The 27,179-nt window shown below is 44.5% G+C and overlaps 4 protein-coding genes across 4 annotated transcripts; 2 read left to right on the forward strand and 2 right to left on the reverse strand.

The window, feature by feature from the left end:
• Positions 1-89: 89 nt before the first annotated feature.
• On the reverse strand, positions 90-1,124 carry LOC131873353 (uncharacterized; the record flags this gene model as incomplete). Its single annotated transcript, XM_059216305.1, has 1 exon — positions 90-1,124. A coding segment is annotated over exon 1 (1,035 nt), but the record flags the coding sequence as incomplete, so codon positions are not given.
• A 10,791-nt stretch (positions 1,125-11,915) lies between these two features.
• On the forward strand, positions 11,916-14,102 carry LOC131873350 (uncharacterized). The gene has a single exon (XM_059216302.1). It carries the CDS (start codon positions 11,916-11,918, stop codon positions 14,100-14,102), a length of 2,187 nt encoding a protein of 728 aa, XP_059072285.1.
• A 1,103-nt stretch (positions 14,103-15,205) lies between these two features.
• On the forward strand, positions 15,206-16,771 carry LOC131873351 (probable kinetochore protein ndc80). Its single transcript, XM_059216303.1, has one exon. The coding sequence runs from the start codon at positions 15,206-15,208 to the stop codon at positions 16,769-16,771; it is 1,566 nt and encodes a 521-aa protein (XP_059072286.1).
• A 9,050-nt stretch (positions 16,772-25,821) lies between these two features.
• LOC131873352 (uncharacterized) lies at positions 25,822-26,979 on the reverse strand. The gene has a single exon (XM_059216304.1). It carries the CDS (start codon positions 26,977-26,979, stop codon positions 25,822-25,824), a length of 1,158 nt encoding a protein of 385 aa, XP_059072287.1.
• Between the last annotated feature and the right edge of the window lie 200 nt (positions 26,980-27,179).

The raw sequence follows: 27,179 nt of genomic DNA on the forward strand, positions 1-27,179 counted from the left end.
TTTGAAGAGCCAGAAACTTTTTAACTGCCTTATCATCCATGAATTCTAAATTCCTCACTATACAAGCAACTATTTCTCTCGTTTAATACCGAACTTTCAGCCTCAATAATAAACCAATTGTCCGGTTGGACGGCCATTATTTCAATTTCACCTACTTTAATTGTTCCGTTTCTCTTATTAGAATGAGTTGGGTGGAGGGCTTCAGGTTTTCTGGCTTCAACTGGTTGCTGTTTGTTAATATCAACGACAGTTGTAGTTTCAATATTATTGCCATTGTCACCATCGTTTTGAACATCTTCAGCACTCTTAGCACTCTTGTCAGATGATGATGAGAGATTCTTTTTTCTTGCTTTGGCACTCGGAATGATCCTTCCTTCATCGATTACGCCACCTCGTTTGCAACTTTTAGCTATATATTGCATAATCTGCTTGGTTGGGTTCTTTTCGGCCAGCTTATGCAAACGTACATCTTTGATTGGATTGCCTTGTAAAGCCAGTGTTTTGATTTTTGTACAATCAGCCAGTTCACCGGGCACGTGTTGTATCTTGTTATTAACTAAATCCAGGTGTCTCAAAGCGCTGAGGTGGCAGATGTCAATCGGTAAGTCACAGATCTCATTATCTGTCGCATGAATTTCAGTTAAATGTTGCTTGAAAGTTGGGCTACAAAGTCCTCGTGGAAATTGCTGAAATTTGTTGTGGCTGAACTTGATTACAATTAAATTAGACCAATTGGACAGATTGTCAGGTAATTCTGAAATTTTGTTATTAATCAAATTGAGCGATTGCAATTCAGTTAAATTGGACAATTCTTTTGGTAGTTTGGTAATCTGATTATTAGATAAGTCTAACGTTTTCAATTTTTTCAATAAACCAATCTCTTTAGGTAAATGTTCCAATTTGTTATCATATAACATAAGTGCAGTCAGATTTTCCAATTCCTTGATTTTCATTGGCAAAACATTGAGAGAGGTTTTACTGACTTCCATAAAATTTAAAGAATGAATACGGAATATAATATCATTGAGTCCATTCTCGTCCTCAACTTGTTTCGCATGTTTTGGTCCTGAAATCACAAGTTCATGAGGCGAACTTTTGAGTAGTTCTCTCCAATTTAAAGCCATTTCAATAATTTATTTCAACAATGTATAACTATGATTAATTTATACTTCTAAAAGATTTCGTTTTCTTTTGTTTTGGATTTTATTTGGAGTTATAAGAGATATATGTATCTGTATGATGATGATTCTCTATTGAGATTAATACAGAGTTCCTGTCTATTCAATTATCCAATTCGCTAAAGGCTAAATTAGTCGGAGAAATCAAATCCAATTCAAAACAGAAACGAACAAACAGAAACATGCTTTTACAGAACACATAATTCTGTTTGACGTAAATTTCAGCGTCGGCGCAACGCTTCTTTCGTCGGCACAACAAAGAATTATATAATCTCGATACATTCAATGAAGAATGCACCTGCCCGGCCGTGTCTTATGCACGTTACCATTTAAATGAGCAAAGTGACACAAACTCTATTGAACGCTTGACTAGCTTTCTACCAAATTCTCTATCGAGAAGTATCAAAAGAGGTACTTCGCTTAAGCTATTTGCCACAATCATAATTCAGCCTCTACTGACCGAAAAAAAAAATGAAAAACTGTAATTTCAGAACACTAACAATAACAAAACCGAGGTGAGAGAAAGAGAGGGCGCCTTTCATAACATAAATATGCATGAGATATGCAAACCGAGACCATCTTAATAACGGACCCATTTTGCTTAGCCCTTTTCCCCCTTATCGAGCCTCCAATTTCTATTCAACATGCACCACTACTGTCGCTTGTCGCTGTAGCTGACGGGTTGCCCCAACAATATTTTGCAACTGTCACGTCGAAGACGTCCAAAGCAGCCACCATCGAACAAGCAAATATAGAGCGCTATGTCGAGATTGCCAGTGCTGTGGAGTCGAGCGAAATTGAATTCGTAACATTATTCTTGTGGCAGGTTGTGAGACAGTTTTATTACCTTTATCATGAGATAGACCGCTACCGCGACTACCCACAGCCTTCATTGAACATCTTAATGGACGTTTTCAGGCACTCTAATGCTAGCTTGGCCTTGGTCTCACTAGGTGGGGTGACCACCTGGCCGTGTACCACTGCAAATCCGTTATTGGAAACTTGCATAGAGAGACGTTTCTAAGATCAATTTTTTCTTCTTCGTGGTCAATTCTAGTTGAATGGCCCTCAAGTTATCATCAAATAGTGTCTTTATCTGCACTTCAAGAGCAGCCTCTATATGGGTAGCTCTCGAATGTGTCCAGCAGAGCTAGGCTGACTAAATGGCTATTCAGCTCAGCGAGTGGGGATTCATCAAAATTTATCGTGTGGGCGTGACGAACATTTATCTGCTATCTATCTGGCCACCAACTATCCGGCTTTGTCGACGTTGGACTCGCTACCGCTATCCTAATTGGACATCCGCCCTTATCGCTAAATCGTTAAATCATTTCTCTGAAGTTTGTTGTGCCCATACGAGCCCGGAACGCTTAAAGTGGAATTTTTTCATCCGTGTTCATATCGGGCCAGCTTCGTTGCCGCCTTTTTAGATTAGATTAACGGGCTCTTCCGATGAAATGAACAAATTCTAGCCGTTCGTTCAACTATTAACTGATATCTAAAGAAAGAGCTAGACCTTTGTCAAAACTCAGCCCGTTATTTCCTGAAACGACTTTCAATTTCGAGGCCACTGTTACGGTCGAGTTCCGTTCTTGTAACGGACACGCGCGTATACTTTGGTGATTGCGAAAAGTAATCATTATACCCTCTTCCTTTCTTCCTCTCTCTCTCTCTCAACTAATTTTGTCCACGCACAATTCCACAAAGAGCCTTCAATAGCTACAGCAGCAACATTGCCATAAACACCAGCGAAGATTGTGCTTAATTCAATTCGCACAATTGATTCATACACATCGTTAACGAAACTTGTTAGATGATCTCTCGTTGGCAACATTGCAAATAAACTGGGATCTCTCAAAGGATTCTCCCTTATTCAATGGCTGAAATTGAGAGTTTCTTTGGCCAAGGTTGACAAACAAAACAATCTCTTTCCCTTGTGAGCTCCAACTTGAAGACTTCAAGTTGGAAATCCCATCTGGCCAACAGCCAGAAGGGAAAAAGGCGAGGAAGTTTTGCATTCTTGAAGGGAATCTACTTGGCGCACTTCAACTAGCGTTAAATAAATAATTAAAGAGCTGGCTCTCTTGATACCATAATGAAGCTTCGAATTCGGACAAAGCTTGAGCCGAAAGAGCAATAGCGTATTAGGGAGCGATTGGGAGCTTGAACATAGTAAGTCGCTTACAAGTTGTTGCTGGAGGGATTCAGTAGGGATCGTTTGAGTCTGGAATGAGCGAACCAACAACAACGACAACGACAACGACGACAACAACAGAAGTAGCTCGATGCTTGTTGGTGCTCACAGGCGTTTTAGTTGCATATTGATGATTCGGCCGCGCCGTTGCTTATTATTTCTCAGCTGGCTAGCTGACATTTAGTGGTAATAGTGCAAGTAAACAAACCGACATAGAGTGGAACAACAGAATGTATGGACAGCTAGAAGTCGCTTAGTTGCTTAACCACACAATTGTCTATGAGGCGACACACAATACATCGGTTGGAATGTTCTGTCGTTCAAAGATGCATCTGCATCTGCTGCTACTGCTGCTGCTATCGCTGCATTTATCCTAATGGAGGCAAAAATCCTATACATTAAGCCCGCGAATTCTAGTTTCATCGCGTCTCATCCGCCTCTATGCCCGGAAGAGATGCCCTGCAGATGCTGTTCAATTAGTTTGAGCGCATGTCGTTGCACTCGGCCTTGAACGATTGAGCGAAGGGGATCCGTTCTTCGCTACGAAGAAGTCTGCTTAGCTGCTTGGATGACCGCTTATGATGGTGATGATTATGATGGTAATGTCAAGCCAACTTTATCTTGGCTTGTCATCAATACGGTAGACTAGACTACTTAATGCGCGCCCAGTATATATTGCGGGCGCATTTTATCGAGCGGCGGCGGCGGCGGTCTCATTTGTTCACAAACAAGTAAGCCAGCGTCTGAATAGAATAAGCCTATCTATCTTATTGTATTACTGTGTGTATTTGTATGTGTGTATGAGAGAGTGTGTGCATTGAGATATCGCGAGCTAGCGACCAATGGAAATGCCAGTGTCTGTTTCACTCTAACGAGCAGCGCGTTGAAGCGGCTCGCCGGATGGGACGCGAGGGAAAGAGATAGAGGAAGAGAGAGAGAGAAAATAACACCAAGATCAGGTAGACAGCTTCATTTCGTCTTAGTCTTTGTCACTGTTGTTGTGTGACTGTTTTCAAGCTTATGGGCACAGATCAGAAGGCTTAGTGCTGCGCCAAGCGAGCTAGAAAACCCCTAAAACGATTACCAACTTGTTTACAAAGAACTCACTGCCGTGACACTGACAATGAGCGGGCCTAACAGTGTCGCGTGCAGTGGAACCGTCGAGCTTTCCAACAAGAAACAGGTCGTTGCTTCGCGAAAGAGAACCTTCCCCTTTGGATGGGCTGGATACTCAGTAAACAGTTTGTCGAGGCAGCGGGCACTTGGCAAGCTACTAACTATCAATCGATCGTTCTCTCGCTAACTCGCTCCAAGGATCTATACCTCTATCTATCTATCTATCTATTCTTACCTCCTTTCTATCTGTCTGTCTGCTTTTGCGTTCCTCGCCAAAAGTAGAAACTCTGAGCGCGCCAACTCGATCGATTTATCTTGCAGTTTTCAACTCACGTCACAAGCTCGGGAAGATTTAAGCCTTCCTTGGAACCAGTAACAGCAGCAGCAGCTCCTCCTACCTGACTTGTATTCTCTTTTTAAAGTCTTCCGATCGACTACTGTCAATCGTACGCCAACAGATTAAGCGAGCGTTAGTTCCGCCAGTTAGCTAGTAAACACCGCTAACGGCGACAAACTGGGGCGCACTGATAAGCGCGATAAAAGAGTTAGTCGAGAAGAACGCCGAGCGGTAGAAATACAGGCTCATGAATGAGCCGAGCCTTCCGCGCGCGCGGCCAGGTAATGGAGTGCTCCGCTCGATGCCGTCAGATTCGTTGGCTTTTGCGGCCGATATTTGTCCCAGTATGGTTGTTTCAAGGTCGACTTTCTGTGGCAGCCCGTCAATGAAATGTGGCTCACTCAGCGATCGAGTATTAATGGGCTCGAGCGATCTGTTTTCTTGGAAGCTCGACGATTGAGCATCCCTAAAGCTATCGGCGGCGGCGGCGCGGAGCGGCTCGATGATATGAGGAAGACGATCTAGCGAGCGTCTTGGCGCTTTTGCTTCGGCAAACCAGAACGGAAGTGTGAGAGTGCTCAAGAACACAACCAAGCAAACGGGCATTTTGTTATGTTTGATTGGCACTAACGACGGCGACGTTGCTGATGATGACAACAGCAACAGCAGCCGCAGCAACACCAAGAAACATGCCGAACAAGAAGCTAAACTATTAACAACATCCCTCGCTCGATCCACACGCACACAATTGCTGCCACGGGCTGCTTTCGCAATTCTCCAGAGCCTTTCAGTTTGAGCTCGCCGGCCTCCACTAAGCGTTCATAATTAAGCTTAACGAGCCATCTGACAGCTGACAAGTTGCTGCTGCCAATGCCAACGCCAACGCCAATGCCAGTGCTAATGCCAATGCCAACGCCAATGCCTCTGCCGATGAGGATCCAAGGTGTTGTGGTGCGATAAAAAGTCTTGTACAAAGGCGTCCCTTTTTATAGTGCCATCCGAGTGCGACCCAATTGAGTCTGCTGCACAACTAGCACATCCATACACTTAGACACACAGACACACAAGCTAACGAGCTGTCCGCTGGTAGACCGCTCAGCGTTGGTTGCAGGAACCTTACTTTCGCCCAACTTGTTAGATCTAACTGACGGCCGGACGACCGGATGGACGAGCTAGCAGGCTCGAAAACTCCTGCCGGCTCAATTAAAACTAATCAACGATTTCTTCGGAGAGCGCCTCCAGATTGGCGTCTTGCTGTCGTATTAATCCAGTAAGCAGGCAACGAACGGAAGAATCCTCCGTCGTCCATTTTATAGAAAGCCGGCACCGATCGATCTGGTGGGCTTCTTCATGTTCCCACTCGAACTGATGCAAACCTGCTGCTGCTGCTGCTTGTGAGGGATTGGGCCAATCTAATCAAGCTTTGAATCTCGCAACGAGCAAGCTAACCCTCAGGAGCTTATGGGTTTGCCGCCAAGAGCTAAACGAGCTTCCATTTGCGCGAGCGCTCAAGTCGGCAGGAAGGGGAGAGATTATGCACCAGCGCGCCCAACTAGATTTGCATTGAGGCTCAGCGGTTGCTGCAGCGGTCTTTCTGCAACCAGTTCAGCTGGCCAGAGGCAGCCTAATTTGCTTACGTGCACATTAATTGGGCTTGATATTTGGGCTCGCTTGCTCGCTAGTTGGAGGCTGCATTAACAAATCGCCTTATGCGCGCCATCAAGCCCACCTAGCTGGTGGCGTGCGCTGGAGAGCAACTGAGCTCGAGCGCAAGAATCGCCCACCTGCCGACGAATTTAAGTCGCCTATCGCAATCTCAGTCTGGGAATAAGCCGCAATTGGCTGAAGCCCCAGCTCGCCCGCTCTCATGCCGACTATGAATAATGTGCGCCCGTCTGTCTCGCTCTAAGTGTCTATCTGTCTCTCTATCTATTCGGCTGACTGGCTGGCTGGCTGGCACTGAGTGCTAAGCCAGCACGGAATGCGCATCCACAAGGCAGCTTTGCCGCAAGCAAGCGGCTTCAATAGAGGAGACTGCCGAGTCGTCGAGAAAAGCGCAAGCGAGAGCTCCCTCATGATGGATGATTGAATCCAGGCTTTAGCTTGGCGGCCGAGGTTAACCTGGCGGCAACGGTGGCGGCGGCGACGACGAAGCCAGAAACGCAGACTGGCAAATTGAACGGTGATTTTGGCGCGCGCGATCAGATCGTAAAGCTAACTTTGTTTTCTCCAAGCGCTTTGCGCCGGCACCCAACTTCGATCGATGGCAAGCATTCATAATACCTGCCGACATTCACTTGGGACCATACACACACACACACACACACAAGGCCAAACACACAAGCCTTTGGGCGCGCTTTATCTAGAACAATGAAGGCAGATTGCGCAATCATATTGGGCGAAACTTTGCCGGGCGTACAAATCGTCATCATGAAAATCGCATTGAGCAAACTTGGCCTCCGCTTGCCAGTTAACACACGCATTCAGCAAAGAGACAGATAGAAAGAGACTTTTCATCAATTTTGGCAAGCTACCATGGCTCGCTAGAATGTCTATTTGCCTCTGCTGGCCTCCGCCTCGTCGGAAGGCCGTCAGAAAGTCAAACAGTCAGCTCAGATTGGCTGATTTAGAGAGAGAGAGAGAGAGAGAGAGAGAGAGAGGGATGCTCTAACTAGGTTTAACGCGCGCCCTGCTCACAATTGGAAGCCATATAAGAGGCGGCCAGGCGAGCGACGGCGGCTGCGGCGGCGGCGGCGGTGGCGGCTCATCTGGCGCTTGTAAGCCACGAACGACGACCTTTGCCAGGTGAACCACTTGGTCCTCGCGGCGAGCTTAGCAGGTGCTCGTGCAAACACCAAGCAACGTCGCCGATACTGCTGTTTCTGCTTCTGTTGTTGTCAGTTGCCTGAAGGGAGATTCTATTGCGCGCTAGCGACTTGCAAGTCGCGACTCGCGACAGCTTAAACGGCTGCCGACGGCCCCACAAGCGGCTTTATAAGCTGCTGCCAGCAACGAGTGGAAAATAACAAATCGTCCGTCGCTGCCTGACATTGCAGTTTGCCAGCTAGCTAGCAAGCTTGCAAGCCGGTCCAAAGCTGCTCTAGTCAGGAACGAGCGCCAAAGAGAACAAGCGGCGGCGCCAACCAAAAAGCAGCAGACGCATCCATGCTAACACAGAGGCTTGCCTGAGCGAATATAATGAACTCTTTACGTTTGTTTCGCGCGACTAGAACCCTTTCCTTCCTTTCTCTCGCTGGAAATGGCTAGCTGGCTGGCTGGCTGGCTTTTTATCGGCAGCAACGCAAGTGACACGCACACGCAAGCACACAACAGATACACACAAACAATGGATTTTATAGGAGAGGCGTGCCCCACGCCAGCTAGCCGGCACGCGAATTGAAATCTGCATCCGCAGTTGCATCTGGACTTGTTCGCCGCCTCTCTGACAGGTGCAACCAGCCTCTTCCGGTCTTTGAATGCCTGTCCACTGTGCGACTCCGATTCTGTCCCACTGGTTCTGTTGTTGCTTCTATGGGCGTCGCGCATAGCTTCAGCCAGCTTATCACCAAATCAGATAGGCCTCGTAAAAGCTAGCTCGCGACTTGGTTAGCTTAGCTCCTGATTCCACCCCGAGGGGGAAGGGGGTGAGCTTCTCAGAGAGGAGTTGCGAGGAGGTGGCAACCCTAATCAAGCTTTGTCTTTTTGTCCAATTGATTAGAGTTCCAGGAACAACATGATGTGTCGCCCCCCCCCCCCCCCAGAGTTTACCTGTGTGAGGAGAGCTCTGGCTTAACAAACAGCAACAAATCCAATGAGTATCTTCATCACGACATCATGGGACCCAACTAAACGACGCCTCCGTCTGGCTGCATGTGATTTTTTCTATTAGGTCCGGCGATTTCGCGCCAAGCTCATCATCTAGAGCAGTTCGCGAGACACACAGCAGCCGAACAACGAGCAACTCATCTGGGCTGTTCCGCCAGCCCAGATGACTCTTACCTGGTCTGTTGGTCTAACCCGGTTGTCGTGCGATAACTTGGACAACCAAGCGAGCAGAACTAAGACTTCCACCTGGTGTGAGTTGGAGCCAGTCAGCAATGTGGCCATTTGGCGCGCTAGTGGACGGCAAATTGGTCGAGCCTGTACATTAAGCTGCCTGTCTTACTTGTGTCCGACTGTGTGTGTGTGTGTGTGTGTGTGTGTATGTGCGCAAGCTGACAGCTTGAAAGGGGAGCCTCTCAATTTTATTCGGCATAGGATTGGCATAGCACTCATCCCAAGGCAAAGAATGAGTGCCTCCTCTATCCAATGAATGGGCACAAATCAATTCCGGCCGATCTAAATTGCTTAGTGTGTCTCGTGCCTAGCGAGTGCCTTCGCTAGGCTGGATCTAAAGACGCGCTCCGCTAGCCACCGGCGGATCCAGAACCGTTCGCGCGACAACGATAGCCGGCGGATAGCCGCCAGATAGCATGATAGCGTGATAGCTTGATATCATGATGGCTTGATAGCATGATAGAATGGGGACGAGTTGCTCACCGTAGCTCTTGCTTGCTTGCTGGCTCAAGTGCCTGCAGTAAAACAAGCTCAAGATTAAATTTCTAGTACAGTAATGAAAATTCAATGAGCCGAACAAAGATAGAGAACCCATTGCTTGAGTATGAGAGGGCGCCTCATCGGGCCTTTGTTTGCGGCGCGTCTTGAGCTGTCTCAATGGGCCTTGATAGTCTCAACAGCCATCTCAATCGCTCTCCTATAGATATATCAGCCATTGGTGGCGGTTATCCGAGCTGGCTAACGAGTGCCCGCGCCCGACTTGACTTCAGATCAAGGTTAGCCTTTGTGGCTTCTAAGCCGGCAATGCGAGCTTCGATTATGATGATTTGCGTGGCTATATCTCGCGGCCAACTTGACGTCAAGCCGACTGGATGGCTGACTTGCCTGACGACGTAAGCAATCTCGGTGGTGCAGTGTTATTCTTGGGTTTTCGTTCCGGAACTGAACTCTGTATGATTTGATATTGATGTCGGTTGAGCAGTTTCAAGTTCAGATATTTGGACGATGATGATGATGATGACGACATAGTTTTGCATGGGCGCGATTTGATCGAGGACGCACACAAGTGGTTGTGTACGATTTGTGCGCTTTAAAACTGGAAACATCTACAGCATGATAGGCCATCATCGAGAGTAGTAACCCTTGGCGAGCGGAAATCTTATGAAGCGTAGCATATAATCAGTCTAGAGACCATCTTCTAGACTGAAGAGTTGTTCGTTGTGAAGAGCAGTTGCGTGTTTGAATGCGCTCTGCCCAATACGGAAGCGCACTTTGGCATGAAAGGCGAAAAAGTGGAATAAGAAGAAGAGGAAGAGGAAGAAGATGATGATGATGATGACGATGATGATGATGATGATGGAGAGGAAGTTAAAGAAAGTGGTTGACGTCGCTCGCACAACGGCCAGAAGTGCTCGCAAACCATATTAACCGCCGAAGTTGCCTCTCAACAGCACCCAAGAACCCAAGCAAGGTCACCTTGCTTGCAGTTTAACCGGTGGCACACCTGAACTGAGCCAGTTTGCAGAGCCCCCGTGGGACAGTCGCCGATGCTTTGGATGGGTTAGCTCGGAGGAGTGAGATAGATAGCTTTCCCAAACGCGCGTTGTCATGGCGTTTCGTTCAAGTCCGCTCCGAGACAGCTCCGAGAATTAACGGATCCAAAAACCTCTTCGCTGAAACGGGTTTTCACTCTCGTTGAACAACTCGTCAAATAGAACGAGAGAGGAAGAGACAGCTAACTCAAGTTTGCAGCCGAGCTAGCGATGATGGCAATTGGCGCTCGCACAGAAAACTTGCGCCAATCCACTTTAACTCGGATGGCCAGCGGCGACCAGCATGGCCGCTTTTATGTGCTCTTGATAGCTCGCTATTGTAATTGTATAGTGGCTGCTGAAAGGATGGATGAGCTCTGTCAACCAATGAGGAGGAGGAGGAGGAGGAAGAAGCAGAAGAGGCAGAAGGAGGAGGATGAGGAGGAAAATGGTTAGCGGTACGTGCCGCTCACAACCCGAATCAACTGGGCGGCGAGCTAAGCAAAACGGAGATAGAGCTTAGACTATCCAATCGGAGGCCTCTGGAATCAGCGAGCGAGCGCGCGCGCCCGCGCTATAGCGACAAGCAGCGCGAACAATCGCGTGCCGAGTTGCCGTCGTCGGCATCGTCAGTGGTGGTCGGCAGCCATCGAGTTAGCTAAGAGGCGCCAGCCATCGAGCTTAAAGTTGCGCTCACTGATTAAGCCCACTTTCAATAGAATAAAGCTCTTCTTCGATCGGATAGACCAGATAGATCGCCCCCTTCCCCCCAAACAGAGCCGATAAATTGAACGAGCAGACGGTCATTGGGCGCAACGGTTGTCCAATACCTCCAGCTGGCGCTAGCACGCGCCAGTCGTTGTTGGAGTTTTGTGTTGATCAAGCAAGCGAGCGAGGAGGCGAGGGAACAGGGGATAGAGGACCATCGTTAAGAGCATTGGATCCATCCAATGGGCTGCACACTCTTCACATTAAACGCCAATGGAGCACTTATGACACAACCATACAGTAAGCAGCAGCAGCAGCAGTAGCGCTAGGCTTTCTGGCAACGCTTATGCGCCGTCGCGCGTCGACCGTTGCCAGAAAGATAGACTTGCAGCGAAATCTGCCAAAGCTGTGTGCGTGCATCCCTCTATCTCTGCCAAACCGAATGGCGCATTGAGGGGCCTCTATTTTCTCTTGCTCGCTCAAAACGCGCGCTGGTTACTTTCAGTAAACGGCTTTTGAGGCGCAACGATAACGTTTCTGCGTTGTAATGTCGCAAAAACTCACACACCTTCAAAGTTTACTCTATGTTGCGATCTAGTATCCTGTTTTTTAATTAAAATTTATTTTTATTAACTTATGGCTGTATTCGACAACAAGATTCATCTTTCTCTAAAATGATCAAGTCAACTCACCGATAGCAGCAATCCAATACAGATTATAATAACAAAAACAACAACAACAGCAACAACAAACTAGAACGAGAACTAGGAGGACAAATCGCATTCCACTGAGAGATGGCGACCGCCAGCTCAGAACCGGCGACAACAAACATAAGTAACACAACTTGCCTGGAACTTGCTCTTCATGGCGAGTATCTAGCCAGAAATGGTAAACTCAAAGAATCTGTCGAATATTTTGAGGAGGCTATTAAAGCCGGCCCGGATGATCCTCACACCAGATCGGCAATCTACTCTCAACTAGGTAATGCCTACTTCTACTTGGAAGACTTTCAGAAGGCGCTTGAGTATCACAAAAAAGATGTTAAACTTGTTAATGATATCGGTGATCTGAGAGCTGAAGCCAAAGCCTGCGGAAATCTAGGCAATGTTCTCAAGATGTTAGATAAATTTGATGAAGCCGCGGTCTATTGTCGTAGGCATCTTGAATTAAGTAAAAAACTCAATGATGAAGAAGGGGAAAGTCGAGCCCATTATAATTTAGGCAATGTTTATTATACTCAGGGAAGGCGTATGAAACTCAATGAAAACGGTGAATTAACGGATGAGGCCAAATCTATTCTTCGCAGAGCAATTGAGTATTACGAGACGAACTTGGATCTTGTATCAAAAACCAACGATTCAACATCGATGGGTAGAGCCATTGGAAATATTGGAAATATTCATTACATGTTGGATAATTTTGAATTGGCCGTCAAATGTCATGAGAAACGATTAGCTTTAGCCCTTCAAACAAATGATAAATCAGCCCAAAGAAGAGCTCATATTAATCTAGGCAATGCCAATATTTTCATAAAAAACTTTCCCGTGGCAGTAGAACATTATTCGGCCACCTTGAAACTAGCCCAAGAACTCAAAGACAAGAGTACTGAAGCTCTCGCCTGTGAACATTTAGCGAACACCTACTCAATTCTCAGTGACTTTCAATCAGCAATCACTTATCATTTAAAATTTCTTGAATTGATAAAAGAATTCGATGATAAACTTGGAGAGGGTCGCGCTTGTTGGAGTTTAGTGAACAACTATCAAATGGTTAATGACCCTGAGTCAGCATTAAGCTTTGCAAAACGACATTTAGACATAGCAAAGATGCTAGGCGATGAAGCTGGTAGGGAAAGTGCGGAATCGAATATTGAAGAATTAACAGAAATATTGGCTCAGAAACAGGCCGCTCAAATGTCTTCTCAACACAATTTTGAACAACCAAATAAGTTTAGGCTCACCCCAGACAAAAGGCAAGATCAAGAACAAAGAAGATTCAAAAAACAACTCAATAGTCATGCAATCGCGGATATTGATGGTTTAGCAGCGAGAAGAAAAGGTAGAGGCACTGTCAAGAGCTCGTCAAGTGAACGATTATTTGATATGATCGCCCATTTTCAGAGTGGCCGAATAGATGATCAACGTTGTGAGATATTACCAAGTCTAAATACTAACGCCAAATCTAGAATAGCCTACAACGATAAAGAGAATTCAGGTGATATGGAACCATCGAATAGAATCGCCGAAAGCGGTGGTCGTGGTAGTAGTAGTAGAGGAAGCCAACCATCTATGACGAACCCGTTAAGCGCGGTCTCGGCCGCGGCCTCTGCCATCAAAAAGACCTATCGTAAAGCATCATTAAGTGCATACCCGACTATTGCACCGAGCATTCATTTTCAGCGCCGTCCAACAGTTTCAGCCGAACATCGAGAGGAGCTCTTTGATCTGATTGCTGGAGCTCAAGGTCAAAGGATGGATGAACAAAGAGCCTCACTGCCGGCTTTAACATTGGCCAACGGCGTCTTGAAAAATCCAAGAAATGCTAATTTACTCAGCAGAGGCCATACGATTGATCATTCTACATCAGCAAAGATCCCGATGGGACTTCATGTGGAAACAGTCCCAGAGAGTATACCGGAAATTGTCTCAAAAAAAGAAAAATCTCATTCAATCACTCCTCAAGTGATCTCAAACAATACATTCAGAGCCTCTACCACGAAGCCTAAGCTGTCCAGACACTTTCAGACAGTTGATTCGAGTGAACAATCTCATAATGGAGATCTCTTTGATAATTTGATGAAATATCAATCTACAAGATTGAATGATCAAAGATCAGAGATTCCCAAAACGGGTCTTCGATCTAGTCAGCCGGACAACAATAAAAACCAAGAAGAAACCTTTCTGAATCTTATTAGTAAATGTCAATCAAGTCGAATTGATGATCAACGATCGGCACCTCCAGCGAAGAATAAAAATGTTTAGTAACACCTGTTACTAAGTTAAGTTTTGTACATATTATCTAAAGTTTAATAAGTGTATCAATCTTGATGGTTCGGTTGGTGCTCTACAGATTGGACATTCGGGTCGTTCTTTCAACCATTTGTGTATACATGTCCAACAGAATATATGTCCACAAACAGTACTTGTAGGCTCTGTCCTAGTCTCAGAACAAAGTTGACAAAGGAGTTTTTGATCGATGTCTGGATTGAGATTTGCTATCTTGGTAGTAGTGTTTTCGGTATAAAGCTCGGTTTGACGTGAGATGGTTAGTAGAAGTTTAATTAACGACATACAGCCGAGGATTCTGTACATTAGACTTATCTTATTTGACTGATATAGATTATGATCTTCAGTAGAATAATCAAAATTGGTAACTCTTTTCGAAATGTCGTAAAAATCACCAAAGAGAAAGAAGGTAATCATGTGTAAATCTTTTAATGAGTTCGCATAAGGTCTCGGAATCTCCGAAGGTGTTTGAAGCTCATTGTTCAACAATATCATCGCTAAACGTTGCAAGAAATTTCGCTTAATTAGCAAAGCATCGCAATATTCTTCTCCAGGTGTGATAACATTTGATAGAGTTGTCGTTGCAAAGTATCCTAATCTTGAAAGAACGGTTATTGCATTTCTGAAACCTATCCATCTTCTGACTCCGAGAAATTTTTGAGCCAACGCTTGTACTGGATCACCGATCCAATCGCGGTAATATTGCTCATCTTTGTGAGATAGACTCAACAATTCAATATGACTGAGAGGCCTACCACCTTCCATATTTAAACTAATGACGGAAGATATCGGTAGAAGATATCGGACAGGGGAAGAAAAATTCTTCGAATTAGTCAAGTCAAACGCGCCAAAAGTTGGCGCGTTCAAAATGCTTTCATCGACTGACTTCAGAAACTGTTCGCAAAATTTGCACTGCAAACTTTGCAGCCTTTCGGTAGAAAATAAACCAGTTGCGCGTCAACACACCGTGTTCTACGTGGTGCAACTTGCAACTCATTACAACGGTCAGCGATAACTTTGGTGTCTCTTCACTATTGTAAATATATTATTATTGATTCAATTCTAAGTATATTATAGACATGTTTACAAGCAAACTACCCACATCAACTAGTGTTCGTCGGCCAACAATTAACGCCGATGGATCCACAAGTTTCATCGGCCTCAATCGAGCCTCCAATATTCCGGTGTCAGTCCGTAAGGCCAACCTATTTACCCCTCAAACGAATCGAAGGCCTTTTATGAGTGGGGCAAGCACTGCTGGTAAATCTTATACATCGACAACGGATAGAAATCAACCAAGATCTCTAAAGCCAAATCCCGATCGTGATGAACAAATGAAAATGTTTGACCATCTTGTAAACTTTCTTAGATCCAATGCGGACCACATACCTCCACCTGAACCAAAGAAATTTTTCGCCTCAGTTAGCACTTCAGAATCAAGTAGAATCTTTGAGTTTTTAATATTACGTTGTCAGCCAGACTTCAAATTTGTCAAGTTGGAGACTAGTGTACCGGAAGCGCTTGCCCTACTAGAATATCCTTATATTCGATCCGTAACTAGATCAGCACTGTTATCCGTCACAACTCGTAACGCGGCAGTTGGGCTTTTAGTTATATTTGATTGGTTAATAGTTCAGGCTGAAACTCCCGACGAGGACGAGTTTGCTGATCTAGAAGACCCAGACGATCCAGACGACCCTGATCAGGTTATTAACGAATTGTATAAGAATGTTAACTTATATCGGGAGGGTTCAAGAGAAGCTAGTAAAGAAAGTTTTCATAAGTTATATCCAATCATCGAACTTCAATCTATACAAGATGAATTGCTTCAGGTGAGCGAGGAAACCGTTAGATTGAAGCAGTCTTTGGAGAACATTGACGATTTAGAACATGATCTCGCATGTCGACAGGAAGATCTCGTTAAGTGGAAAGATTATCATGTTAAGATGAAAGATTATATGGAAAGCAAGCGTACTGCAGAAAAAGAAGCAAATCAATACAATGCAAAGTTGGCAAGTCAAAATGAAGAACTAGCAGCAAGAGTAGAAAAACTGGATTTGGAAGTGAAAACTCATAGATTCAGTATCGAAGACATTGAGATAGATAAGGCAGCTATCGCAAGGCTAGAATCTAAACAATCTCTCCTATTGACAGAGTTGAAAGATGCTTATTCAGATTCTGATCAGCTTGAAAATGATCATCGAAAGTGTTTGAATGAGCTTAAGACGAAAACTATACAAAAACTACAAGGAATTCTTCAAAATAAAGAAAACGAGCTGCGAAAACTCGAGTCTGAAAAGGATTTTAACATATCTAAATTCTCCGAACGGCGCGCCAAAGAGGAACAGATGAGATTGGATGAGAGGCAAGTACTTAATGTAGAAATCTCAAACATTCGCGGAGCTATAGCTCTCAAACAAAAAGAATTTGAAAATGTCTCGGCAGAGATCAATGAAATGTCTGCCTTACAGCAGCAGTATCGTCAAACATTACAGAAAAACATACTCATGGAGTCCTCAAGTATTCTCGATGATACAAGGAAGTGCAAGACAGAATTGTTAGCGGCTCTAGCGACCAGAGAAAAGGATAACGAGGTTGTCAAGAGGTTTCTTAAGCGGTTTAGGCGTTTAGCAGCAAATCATTAAAAACAACTTGTTGTTTAATTGATTGTATACGTTCGATCGGCTCGCGAACTTCGATCGGCCGGCAAACTTCGATCAGTTGGCAAACTTCGATCAGTTGGCAAACTTCGATCGGTTGGCAAACTTCGATCGGTTGGCAAATTCTGATCAGAAAGTATATTTTCTCTTATAGCAACAGCACTGTACTTTGAATTTCCCATAAGATCATTAATACGTTCATCAAGCTTTTGCAGCTCTTCAGCAGCCTCATGATTTGACTTAATTGATCTTTGGTGATTCTCAAGGAAAGTTTCACGTTTCTGTTCCAATCTTTTGATATAGTCCTCATACTGTTCGTTGGATTTGTTTCGATCTTCTTTAAGCTTGACCAAAGCCTTTTCTATGTTGACTAAACTTTCATTGAGTGCGTTGATTTCACCAGCCATTTGTTGAGAATCTTTTTGGCGACGTGACTTTGCTTCTCGCAAATCTGCTTCGGCTTGTTCCTCTGATATCTTTGCCTGCATTTGAGTTTTGCATGCCAATGATTCGAGGTTTTCAATCCTCATCTTCAGTGAGTTTTCTTCTGCTAGGTTATTGTTGAATTTTTCGATCAGCCTCTTCCTCTCGTTTTCAAGAGCGGTTTTCCTCTCAACAGTTCTTGAAATGAAATCTCTAGTTTGTTGTATCTCTTTGGGCCAAAAATCTTCATCTAAATTATCTCGACCTTGAAATTCTACCATTTTAGCAATCGTTGAGTTTAAATTATCGTTTGATTTTCTAATGTGTTCTAGTTTCTCCATTGAGATCTGGATTTGCTGTTCCAACTTGGAGATAGTATTTTTAAGACCCACAGCATCATTCAAAGAGTGTAAAAGACTTTCTTTTTGCTCAAACCGCTCTTTGAGAGTATTGTTTGTTTTTCAAGATCTTCTCGTTCAACAGCAAGACTCTGGAGTGATTCTTTTAGCTTCAACTTACTCCTTTCTGACTTCTCAGATTCAATTTCCAACTCTCCAACTAAGGCCTCTAAATTCTTTAACTCTTTCTGGAGTTCGTCGACTGATTTTGCTTGAGACTTTCTGATGGCGGCATTCTCCAACTCCCTTTTGGCCTCCTCTAATTCTCGACGGAGCTCTTGGGCAATCTCTTTGTCTGCTTTGTAATCTGTGGCCCATTGTTGCCAGTCTTGAAAGATATCATCAACTTGAGCTTTAATGTAAATAAGTGCATTAAGAAAATAATTAGTTCGCCTTCTATCGGGCATAGTTAGATCTCCAAAATGGAAGTCTCTCTTATCGTTTGGAGTATAACCTTGTAAGAGAGCGCGGAGCCGACCAACCATAATAGCGAGTAATGTTGCTTTAGGATTTTTGGAACGTCTCCAGCCGGGTTTGCGACAGTCTAAAAATTTTTTGTAAAGGTCCACAACGGTATCTTTTTTTGGATTAATGAGTGCATCCCTGTTGAGTTTAAGGTTGAATGTTTCATTGAGATAATTCTTAACTTCTTCCTCGTTGAGGAGACCCTCTCCAGTTTTCTGTGACATATCTGTATTAAAAATTGAGATTATTAGATAAGATATTGAGAGAATCCCCAGTACATGACTAAAACAACTGACCGGTCAACAGTTTTTGGCGCGTGTCGAGTGTGTCGTCCGTTTCGTTGCTCGTTCAGCTGGAAAAGATTGCAAAGACGTGCCCGTAAGGTGGAGCCACCGGTGCAGAGAGGCGCGCGCAAGCGGCTGGTTTCGGTTTGGTTGTCTGCCGCTGCCACTGCCGTCGCCGCTCCTGCTGCTGCTGCCGCTGCTACCTACTCACCTGAATGACTCAAGCAGAGCAGACTGGTTTGGCGAGCCAGCCATCTAGCCGTTTGGGCGGCGACTGTTTTAAATATTCACACAGACGCAACAATAACCGACTAACTTACTGCCTCTCACAATACTTGCAACGATGCCAGAGTGTTTGGGCGCAATAAGTGGAAATGGAGTTGCTTGTCAAGGGCGCTGCCGTTGCAATCTGGCGAGTTTGGGGCCGGGCAGTGTGGTTGCCGCTGTCGATGAGCGGGAAATTTGGCGATGGTGGCCAGCTCAAGTTTAGCCTATTTCCATTCATGGCGACCAGCTTGGAGGCTTCACCGGAGCGAGAGAGGCTTCACCGAGGTAACCAGCTTGCTTGAAAGCGCTTGTTTCAGCCGCAGTTCGGACGACGACGACGACGAATGCTGGTTGTTGCAGAGCGTCGCTGCTCTCCATCCCTCTTGTTGAGATTTTCGCCCCTGCAGATTGGGGCGCTTTTGAACCGCCATGAATGCAAGCGAGCGAGTTTTAGGCTGGTTTCTGAAGAGCAAGTAAATGGGAATTCGGAGCATAAGCGAGGTCGGCGGATAGTTACGTGGAAGAGTGCTTGCTGGTGTTGAACTTTTGTAAGCGACGGTAGGAGGAGGAGGAGGAGGAGGAGGACGCCGACGAGAAGGTAGAGGTGATGGAATGGGGGAGGAAGGGAGGAGATCTGGCAAAGAATATGCCATTGATGATATACGCTGGAGGTAAATTGTTGTGCTGGAGTTGTTTGGAGTAAATAGAGAAACAGAGAGGCGGAGGAGGAGGTGGAGGAGAGCTGGCTAGGTTGGCCGTCTGGCTGTCTGGCTGCTTGTCTGTCTGTCTGCCTGTCTGTCTGTCTGGCTGGCTGGCTGGCTGGCTGGCTGGCTGGCTGGCTGGCGAGACGAGACGAGACGAGAAGGGCAGAGGCTGGGCCAGCCAGCCAGCGAGCCGGCTCTGCTGGATGGCTGCTGGTGGGTCGTGGTTGGCATTAGGCCGAAGCTGGTGGATGTGGTCTGCGGATCTGTGTTGTATTTATGTTGCTCTCGCAGTGGCTGCAGTGCTCAGCGGCGCGCCAGCTTGCGGCGTTGTGCGAGCGGGCTCGCTGGCTGGCTGGCTGGCTGGCTGGCTGGAGGAAGACAGAGAGGAAGAGAGAATGAGAATGAGAATGGTGTTCTGGTGTGGCGGTAACATGGCACATGGCTCGCTCGCCTTTGCGGCTGGCTGGTGTAAGAGAAGCCCGTTCGTCTGGCGCTCTGGGTTCGACCTCCCTGTGCGTGTGTAAGCCGCTTTGGGAGCTGGCTGGCTGGCTGGCTGGCTGCAGCTGGATATCGAAGCCAAGTTCGTAGCAATCGTAGCAGCTCATACGACCACGACGGCTACGCCAACAGGAGTGGTAGTCATACAGACGCACGAACACAGTCTGAAGTAGAGAGACTTGAACGCACAGACCCACGAGAAAATACACTATGAAAAGTTGCTGTTGCCCCCTTGCTTTCGCTTTCTGCCTCTCCTCTGGCTCCAACTGGCAAACTAAACACCAATGCGAGCGAGTGTGTGTGCGGTGTTGCGTTGCTGCGTTGCTGCGTTGCGTTGCTGCGTCCGCCCCGCCGACAAGAGCTCTCTCTCTCTCTCTCTCTCTCTCTCTCTCTCTTATTCGCGTATTTCAGCCAGGCCCGTCTGTCTGTCTGACTGCGAGTGTGAGTGTGTGTTTGTGCCTATGTGTGTGTGTGTGAGAGAGAGAGAGAGAGAGACAGAGAGAGCCTGTGTGCGCCAGCCGAGCCAGCCAGCTTCTTTCTGGCCAACCAGCCAGCCAGTTTGTCGGAGCTGGTTGACGACTGGCTCTTTCGCTCAACTATTGGCGCTCGCTTTAGGGCTGCTTGACTGCTGTTGGAGAGCTGCTGGAACTTTGAAGCTGGAGCTGGATCTGTAGCCAGCGCCGCCAATGCCGCCAATGCCGCCGCTGCTAATGCTGCTACAACCAACCAACGCCGCCTGCTCTGGAATATCCGCACGAATGGGGATACAGAGGGGAGCGAGAATGAGGAATTGCAAGAACACAGCACAACACACACTCGCTTGTTAGTGAGTGTGTGTTGTGGTGTTTTCAGGCTGCAACTATCCTCTCGCTCGCTCGCTTTTCAGGCTGCCGCTGGTGAGAGGAACAGAGTGCAATTTCTCTCTCTCTCTCTCTTTTACTCTCGACATTGCTTGCTTGCTTGCTTTTGCTATTGCTTTATCAGTGAGGGCGAACACGATGATGGTGTGATGGTGAACGATCTCTATTCTGTGTGTCTCCCCTAAATGTCCCTTCTTTTACAGGTTAACCAATTAAAATTTGAACCATTATCGTCGTCGTCATCATCATCATCATCGTCATCATCATCACAAACAACAACAACAACAACAACAACACCACCTAATCCAAACGATCCAGGCGACAGCAACAACAACAACAACAACCAACACCAAAACATTACACACACACACACAGCAACCCAAAACCATTATGGCCAATATAGATCAACAATTCTGTTTAAGATGGAACGAGCATACCGGTACCATGGTCAAGGTGTTCAAGCAAATGCTTGACAGCCAATCGTTTGTTGATTGTACATTAGCCTGCGAAGGTAAACTTATTAAAGCGCATAAAATGATATTAGGCGCCTGTAGTCCATATTTGCAAACAATATTAGAGGAAAATACTAGCAAACATCCGATTATATTTTTGCCCCATCTCAAATATAGCGACATTAGAGCACTAGTCGATTACATGTATTGCGGCCGAGGTTTATATAAGTTTCGGCCATCTACCAAGCTTATTGAAAGCTGCCGAAGTGCTTCGCATCAAAGGCCTGACAGATTCACCTAATAATGGCAATGGAAATGGTACAAACATATCATCTAGCTCAGACCATCCACAATTACAACAACAACACCACCATCATCATCATCATCTTAATCAATCAAGTGGCGACACTTCAGGAACTAGCTCGGCCTCAAATATGATCGATCAAGCCTGCGATCAAAAAACGCAATTAGAAGCCACGGCTGCGGCTGCTGTTGCGGCCGCTGCCGCCGGCCACAATCTAGGACAACTGTTAGGCAATAATTTAAGCAATCTATTAGAAGCAGCTAATAATAATAATCATCATCATCTAGATAACGGCGATTGTGGTAGCGATTCAGGCAATAACAATAATAATATAAGCAATAATAATAATATTAGTAAAAATTCGTCCGCTTTATTAGAGCAAAGTTTCGATGATGATGGAAGCGATTATGACCTGGGCCCTCATATGACATTAGACCCAGAAGTGTCATTTGTTGACGATTGCTCGAACGAGGATGCTAATAACGAAGACGAGTCCACCAATGGAGAATCTCACAGTAAGTCTCGGTTCCTCTATCGAATATAGTTTTTACAAAGACTATAATTATTATGATCTTTATGAAGCATTCTTTTGTGTTTACCCTTTGTTATCGTCTTTCATATATGGATATGCTAGTTATATAGATGTTTCCAATCTTTGCATCGTTGATAAGTGAATAAGATTATACTAACTCATTCAATAATTCTCACCCTTGCACTCTTACATGTCCAGATAAAACCTTTTTATGTCATCTATGCCGGTGTTCATTCACAGCTCAGAGCAGTCTAAGGCGTCACATGCACAGGCATTATACCGACAGAGAACGTTTTGAATGCGAGATCTGCCACAACTCCTATTCAAGAAAAGATTACTTGAAGGAACATAAGAAAACGAAACATCAAACATCAGCATGATTTTTATGTATATCAGCAATCAAATCTTGTAACAGTGTGTATCTAAAGAGAATCGTTCAAGCAGTTAGCACATAAAATTTTCACTACTTAATTAGCCTTCGGATAATCGAACAGGTAGTTCATTGTATACCCAGAATCCTCATCTTTAGGCAGGAGTTGTATTTTTCTTCTTTCCTACTGCTGATCCCGATTTTTCCGATTCCAAAGCGATCTTTTTTGCCTCTCTGTTGGCCTTCTTATCTTGTTTTTGTTTTCTTGCCAATTTCTTCAACTTTTGTTGTGCTGTTTAACTCTCTTTTCGATTTTGTATCGCCTCCTCAGAGGCACCCGTTTAGAGGTCTTTTTATGAAATCCTTTAGTCATTTTTACCTAGTACAATAATAATGATTAACCTGGTTCAGTAACAATATAATGTAATGAGTGTTCTATTGTTAAATATGAAATTCAAAATTTTATTCATTTGTTGTTTATTTAATCGTGGCGCACGCTGCATTCATTCAGCCGCGCTGCACTCAACACCGAATGTTCATTGTGAACGGCAATACTTTTCCACGTGACTGTCAAGAAACTGCATGAACTCTTTGTCCTTTAACAATTCTAGATACTTCTTTTCTTCTTCTGCCTTCAAGTTCATCATTTTTTGCAATGCAATGTCGACTATAGTCTCTTCCGGCTGCATCCGATGTTTGATACATCTCGCTAAATTAGGATCAGAAGTTATCTCTCTCAAAGGAGTGCACTGACTAGTTTGCTCATCACTTGGTTCGGAGTCGCGAGAAGCGCTCTTTTTTCGCTTGTGTCCAATAAATTTCCGTCACATTCATTTCTTAAAATATTCAGAAGGCAATCATTTGGTGGCGAATGTCTCAACCTTTTGAATTGGATGTAAGGCACTTCAGCTTCATCTTGACGCCGCCGTTTTCTAATGTAATCCCTCAGAATCTTTTTTTGACCAGCCGACAATTCTTCAGGTTCCGAAAAGGATGGTTCTTCATCTGTATCTTTGTATCTATCATTGTAGTAGATTTTCTTCATCCATACATCTGGAATTCTAAAGGTAGAATACCACTTGTCAAGTTTAAAGTGCTGCGGCGTAAACTTAGTTATCTCTATACACTTCATATAAGGTAACCCTCCTTCACTATATTTTTCAAATAGATCTACACAATCGCCGCTATTAATCATTTTCGGAATGATACGGATAAATTATTTGATTAACAATGCTCTTATAAAATAATATGATTTCATTGCTGCATGAGAAGGGTTGAAAGACCACGAGTTTGCAACACGCAATCTGATCAAACACAGGAGGAGTAAAGCAACAGAAATGCCGGTACAGAACTGAGCGCGCCTACACAAGAAGCACCATGTTTTGATTAAAAATAAACATTGCAAAGCGTGCTGAAACATTGAAAACGCGCCATATCTGGCACCTCATGAGCTCATGAGTGTTTATTAATATTTATCTAGATTTTCATCTCACAATCATGGGCTCTCAGATAAGCAAACACGATACAAAGGACAAAGGCACCGCTGGCAACATGAGACAAGATGCCAGTCCGACTATTTATAAAAAGAACAATCAGGTCGTCGTACATGCCCCAAAGATCTCAAACACTCCAAGTTTCTTCTCAGGTTATAACTCTTTTCAAAATGCTTTCAATAGACCTGTAACTCAACCACCTCGTAATCAATTAATTTAACTATGCAGCGAAAACGTATGGATCTTGCACAAGTTACGATGCATTATCACAGAGGAATTATATTGGCATCAATCCGCATGGACGGCTTGCGATTGAACCAACAACTAGAAAAGATGTTGAAACCCCATCATCTCAGCTCTATGAAGTATACCTTCAAAGTTTTAAACAACTTACCATGAATGAGGATGAATTCTCAAACTTGCATCAGAGGGTACATGACAATACTGACAAGATGCAGAGGAAGATACACGAGGATAGAGTTCATGCGGCTAAACTTAAAAGACAGGAAGAACAATCTAGGCTCATTACTGAGAGAGAATTTGAGAAGCGAACACCATCCGTATACTCTTACTTATCTATAAAGGAAAGATTGATATCCATGAAGGCATCTGATAAAAAATACTTTCCTACTGAAAAATTCCCTGAACTAACCTTGGAGATGATGGCTGTGATTAACGATTCTTCTAAACCTTATCCAGCTGAAGAAGCTCTTGTTGAACTAGACGGAGTGCAGATACTCAGAAAGGACATTCAAACCCTTCTCGGTTTAAATTGGTTAAATGATGAGATTATGAACGCTTATATGAATCTACTAGTCTTAAGAGGTAAAGGATTTCGCCGAAAAACAGTCTATGCTTTCAATACCTTCTTTTATCCAAAACTTAGAAGTTCCGGCTACAATTCGATAAAACGTTGGACTAGGAAAGTTGACATATTCAATCATGATTTTGTTCTTGTGCCTGTGCACCTTGGCAATCACTGGTGTTTGGCATTAATAGATTTTACAAATAGAACCATTTCTTATTTCGATAGTATGGGTGGTGGTCAAAACGGTTGTTGTAATACTTTGTTAGAATACTTGAGACAAGAGTCCCTTGATAAAAAGAAACAAGATTTTGGAAAAGAAGACTGGAACCTCATCGACAGGTCCTACGATATACCGAGACAAACCAATTGTTCCGATTGTGGAGTATTCGCTTGCACATACGCAGAATATTTGACGAGGCCAGCCAAATTCAATTTCACACAAGAGAACATGCCTTACTTTAGGAAAAAAATGATTTATGAGATTATTACGAAACAGATTCTATAATAGTTGTTAAAAATTTAATTATATCACTCCAAGTGCGCAGGCCAAAACCGAAGATATTTTGTCTAGTTGCTTTTTCAAATCTTCTTTCATTGATGCTGCTGAGCTTGAGGTTGTTGATAACTTCCCTGGGCTTGCTGCTGTTGAGCTGGTGGCGCCTGGGCTGGAACGACTTGTTGAGGGGGCTGCTGAAAGTTGGCCGCTTGGGCCGCCTGTTGCTGAATTGGGGGCTTTTGCTGATATTGATTGGATTGCTGGGCTTGTGGAGCAGTCTGGTAGTATTGCTGGTTAGCTTGTTGTGGTTGTTGTGGCTGTTGGAAGCTATTTTGAGCCTGCTGTTGTGGAACTGGGGCTTGTTGTGGTGCAGCCTGTTGAACAGGTGCAGCTTGCTGTGGCTGGTATGCTACTTGAGCTTGCTGCTGCTGAACTGGGGGCTTTTGTTGTTGATATTGGTTAGGTTGTTGCACAGGAGGAGCTTGATAGTACTGCTGCTGGCCGGCCACTTGTGGTTGCTGGTAACCATGTTGTGGGACAGCGCCGGGTTGCTGATAAGCAGCTTGTTGTTGGTAAGCGATGGCTTGCTGCTGTTGATACGCCATCTGATGCTGCGCCATTATTTGTTGCGCTTGAGGATGATTTGGGTCCACCCCATGATATCCGTAAAATTGAGACGGATTAGCGCCAGCAGGCCATAGCGTAGCCCCAATCAGGCAAATGAAGATTATTCGGCTGATTGGCGTAGTAAGATGGGTCATAGTGACCATGCGTGTTGCGAAGCATCTTTTCCCTATTCTTCATATAATCCTCATAATCTTGCTTTGTATATGCCTCCTTTTTGCTAACATCCTCCCAACCATGATCGTTTTTGAATTCAGGTTTTTTACTGTAATCAAGAAACTCTTGTAAACTAATTAATCCATCTCTATCAGTATCAATTTCTTTGTAGATGTGTTCACGCATCCTTTCGTACTCTTCCTCCATTTCGTTTGGATCGTCTTCAGGGTTGTTTGGATCGTACAATTTGTTTATCTCTGTGACTAACAATTGTCTAACCTCGCTTTGGTCCCAATAATTGTCAGAATTGGTATCATGCAAGGCGAAAAATGTTCTTGGATTAAACTCGCCCTTTGGCAAGTTATCTTTCTTTTCCCAAACATCTTCAAAATGTTGCTTTGATCCTGGCTCGTGGACTTTAGGATGATCATCGTGCTTCTGTTTCAATTGATCTCTCAATTTGACAGCCTCTTGTTTCTCTGTTTCATTCATCATCTTGATACGCTCCTGAAATTGCCACTCTTTTTCCATCTCATAAGTCTTCAGATCCTCTTGACGCTGCTTATCAATTTTTTCAAGGTCATTGGTAGCTGATACCATCAGCTTATGGAGATCGTTTGCATCGAAATGAGTTCCATGAGATCCAAGATGCTCTGGTAACTGGCTTAGTGAAGCTCCTAGTGTTCTCCATTTTCTTTTATCTGTACCATGATAAGTTTCGCCATACTGTTCCATCTCATTTTTTCTAGTTGCAAGATCCCTGAGCCGTTTGATCTCTAAATATTTGAGTTCGCTTAGTTTTTTTCTAACATCTTCATGAACGTGCTTTAATTGTTCGGCCACTTTACCTGATTTAATATCAGCGGCATCCATATTTTTTATTGTTTCAGTGAACTTTTGATCCTTATCAAGTGCTGCAACAACCTCCTTTAAATACTTTCCATAATGAAGACCCAACTCTTCAAAATCCTGCTCACTTGCTGTATCTGTCTTGATTTCATTGGCCGAAATAGAGGCCAAGATGGTTAATAATGAAAAAAGGGATAATAATAACAACATATCTAACCTACCAATGACGGTGCTTAATTTCAGACACAATTTCATCTTGAGTTCAATGTTTGGTTCTTCTCTCTTCCTATAAATGTGAATAATATAATATTGAGTTTCCTAAAATTTGTGGCAATTCTTAATAGGAATGCCGGTTACAAGCTTGAAATAGAATTGTTTCGGACCTTCTCAAAAGTAGATCCCGCCAACAC

The sequence above is a fragment of the Cryptomeria japonica genome, unplaced genomic scaffold (genome assembly GCF_030272615.1).
Source record: "Cryptomeria japonica unplaced genomic scaffold, Sugi_1.0 HiC_scaffold_1542, whole genome shotgun sequence".
NCBI lineage: Eukaryota > Viridiplantae > Streptophyta > Pinopsida > Cupressales > Cupressaceae > Cryptomeria > Cryptomeria japonica.

Excerpts from the sequence above, each read along its gene's own strand:
- LOC131873350 (XM_059216302.1), top strand. The coding sequence starts at position 11,916 with ATGGCGACCGCCAGCTCAGAACCGGCGACAACAAACATAAGTAACACA.
- LOC131873351 (XM_059216303.1), top strand. The coding sequence starts at position 15,206 with ATGTTTACAAGCAAACTACCCACATCAACTAGTGTTCGTCGGCCAACA.
- LOC131873352 (XM_059216304.1), bottom strand. The coding sequence starts at position 26,979 with ATGTTGTTATTATTATCCCTTTTTTCATTATTAACCATCTTGGCCTCT.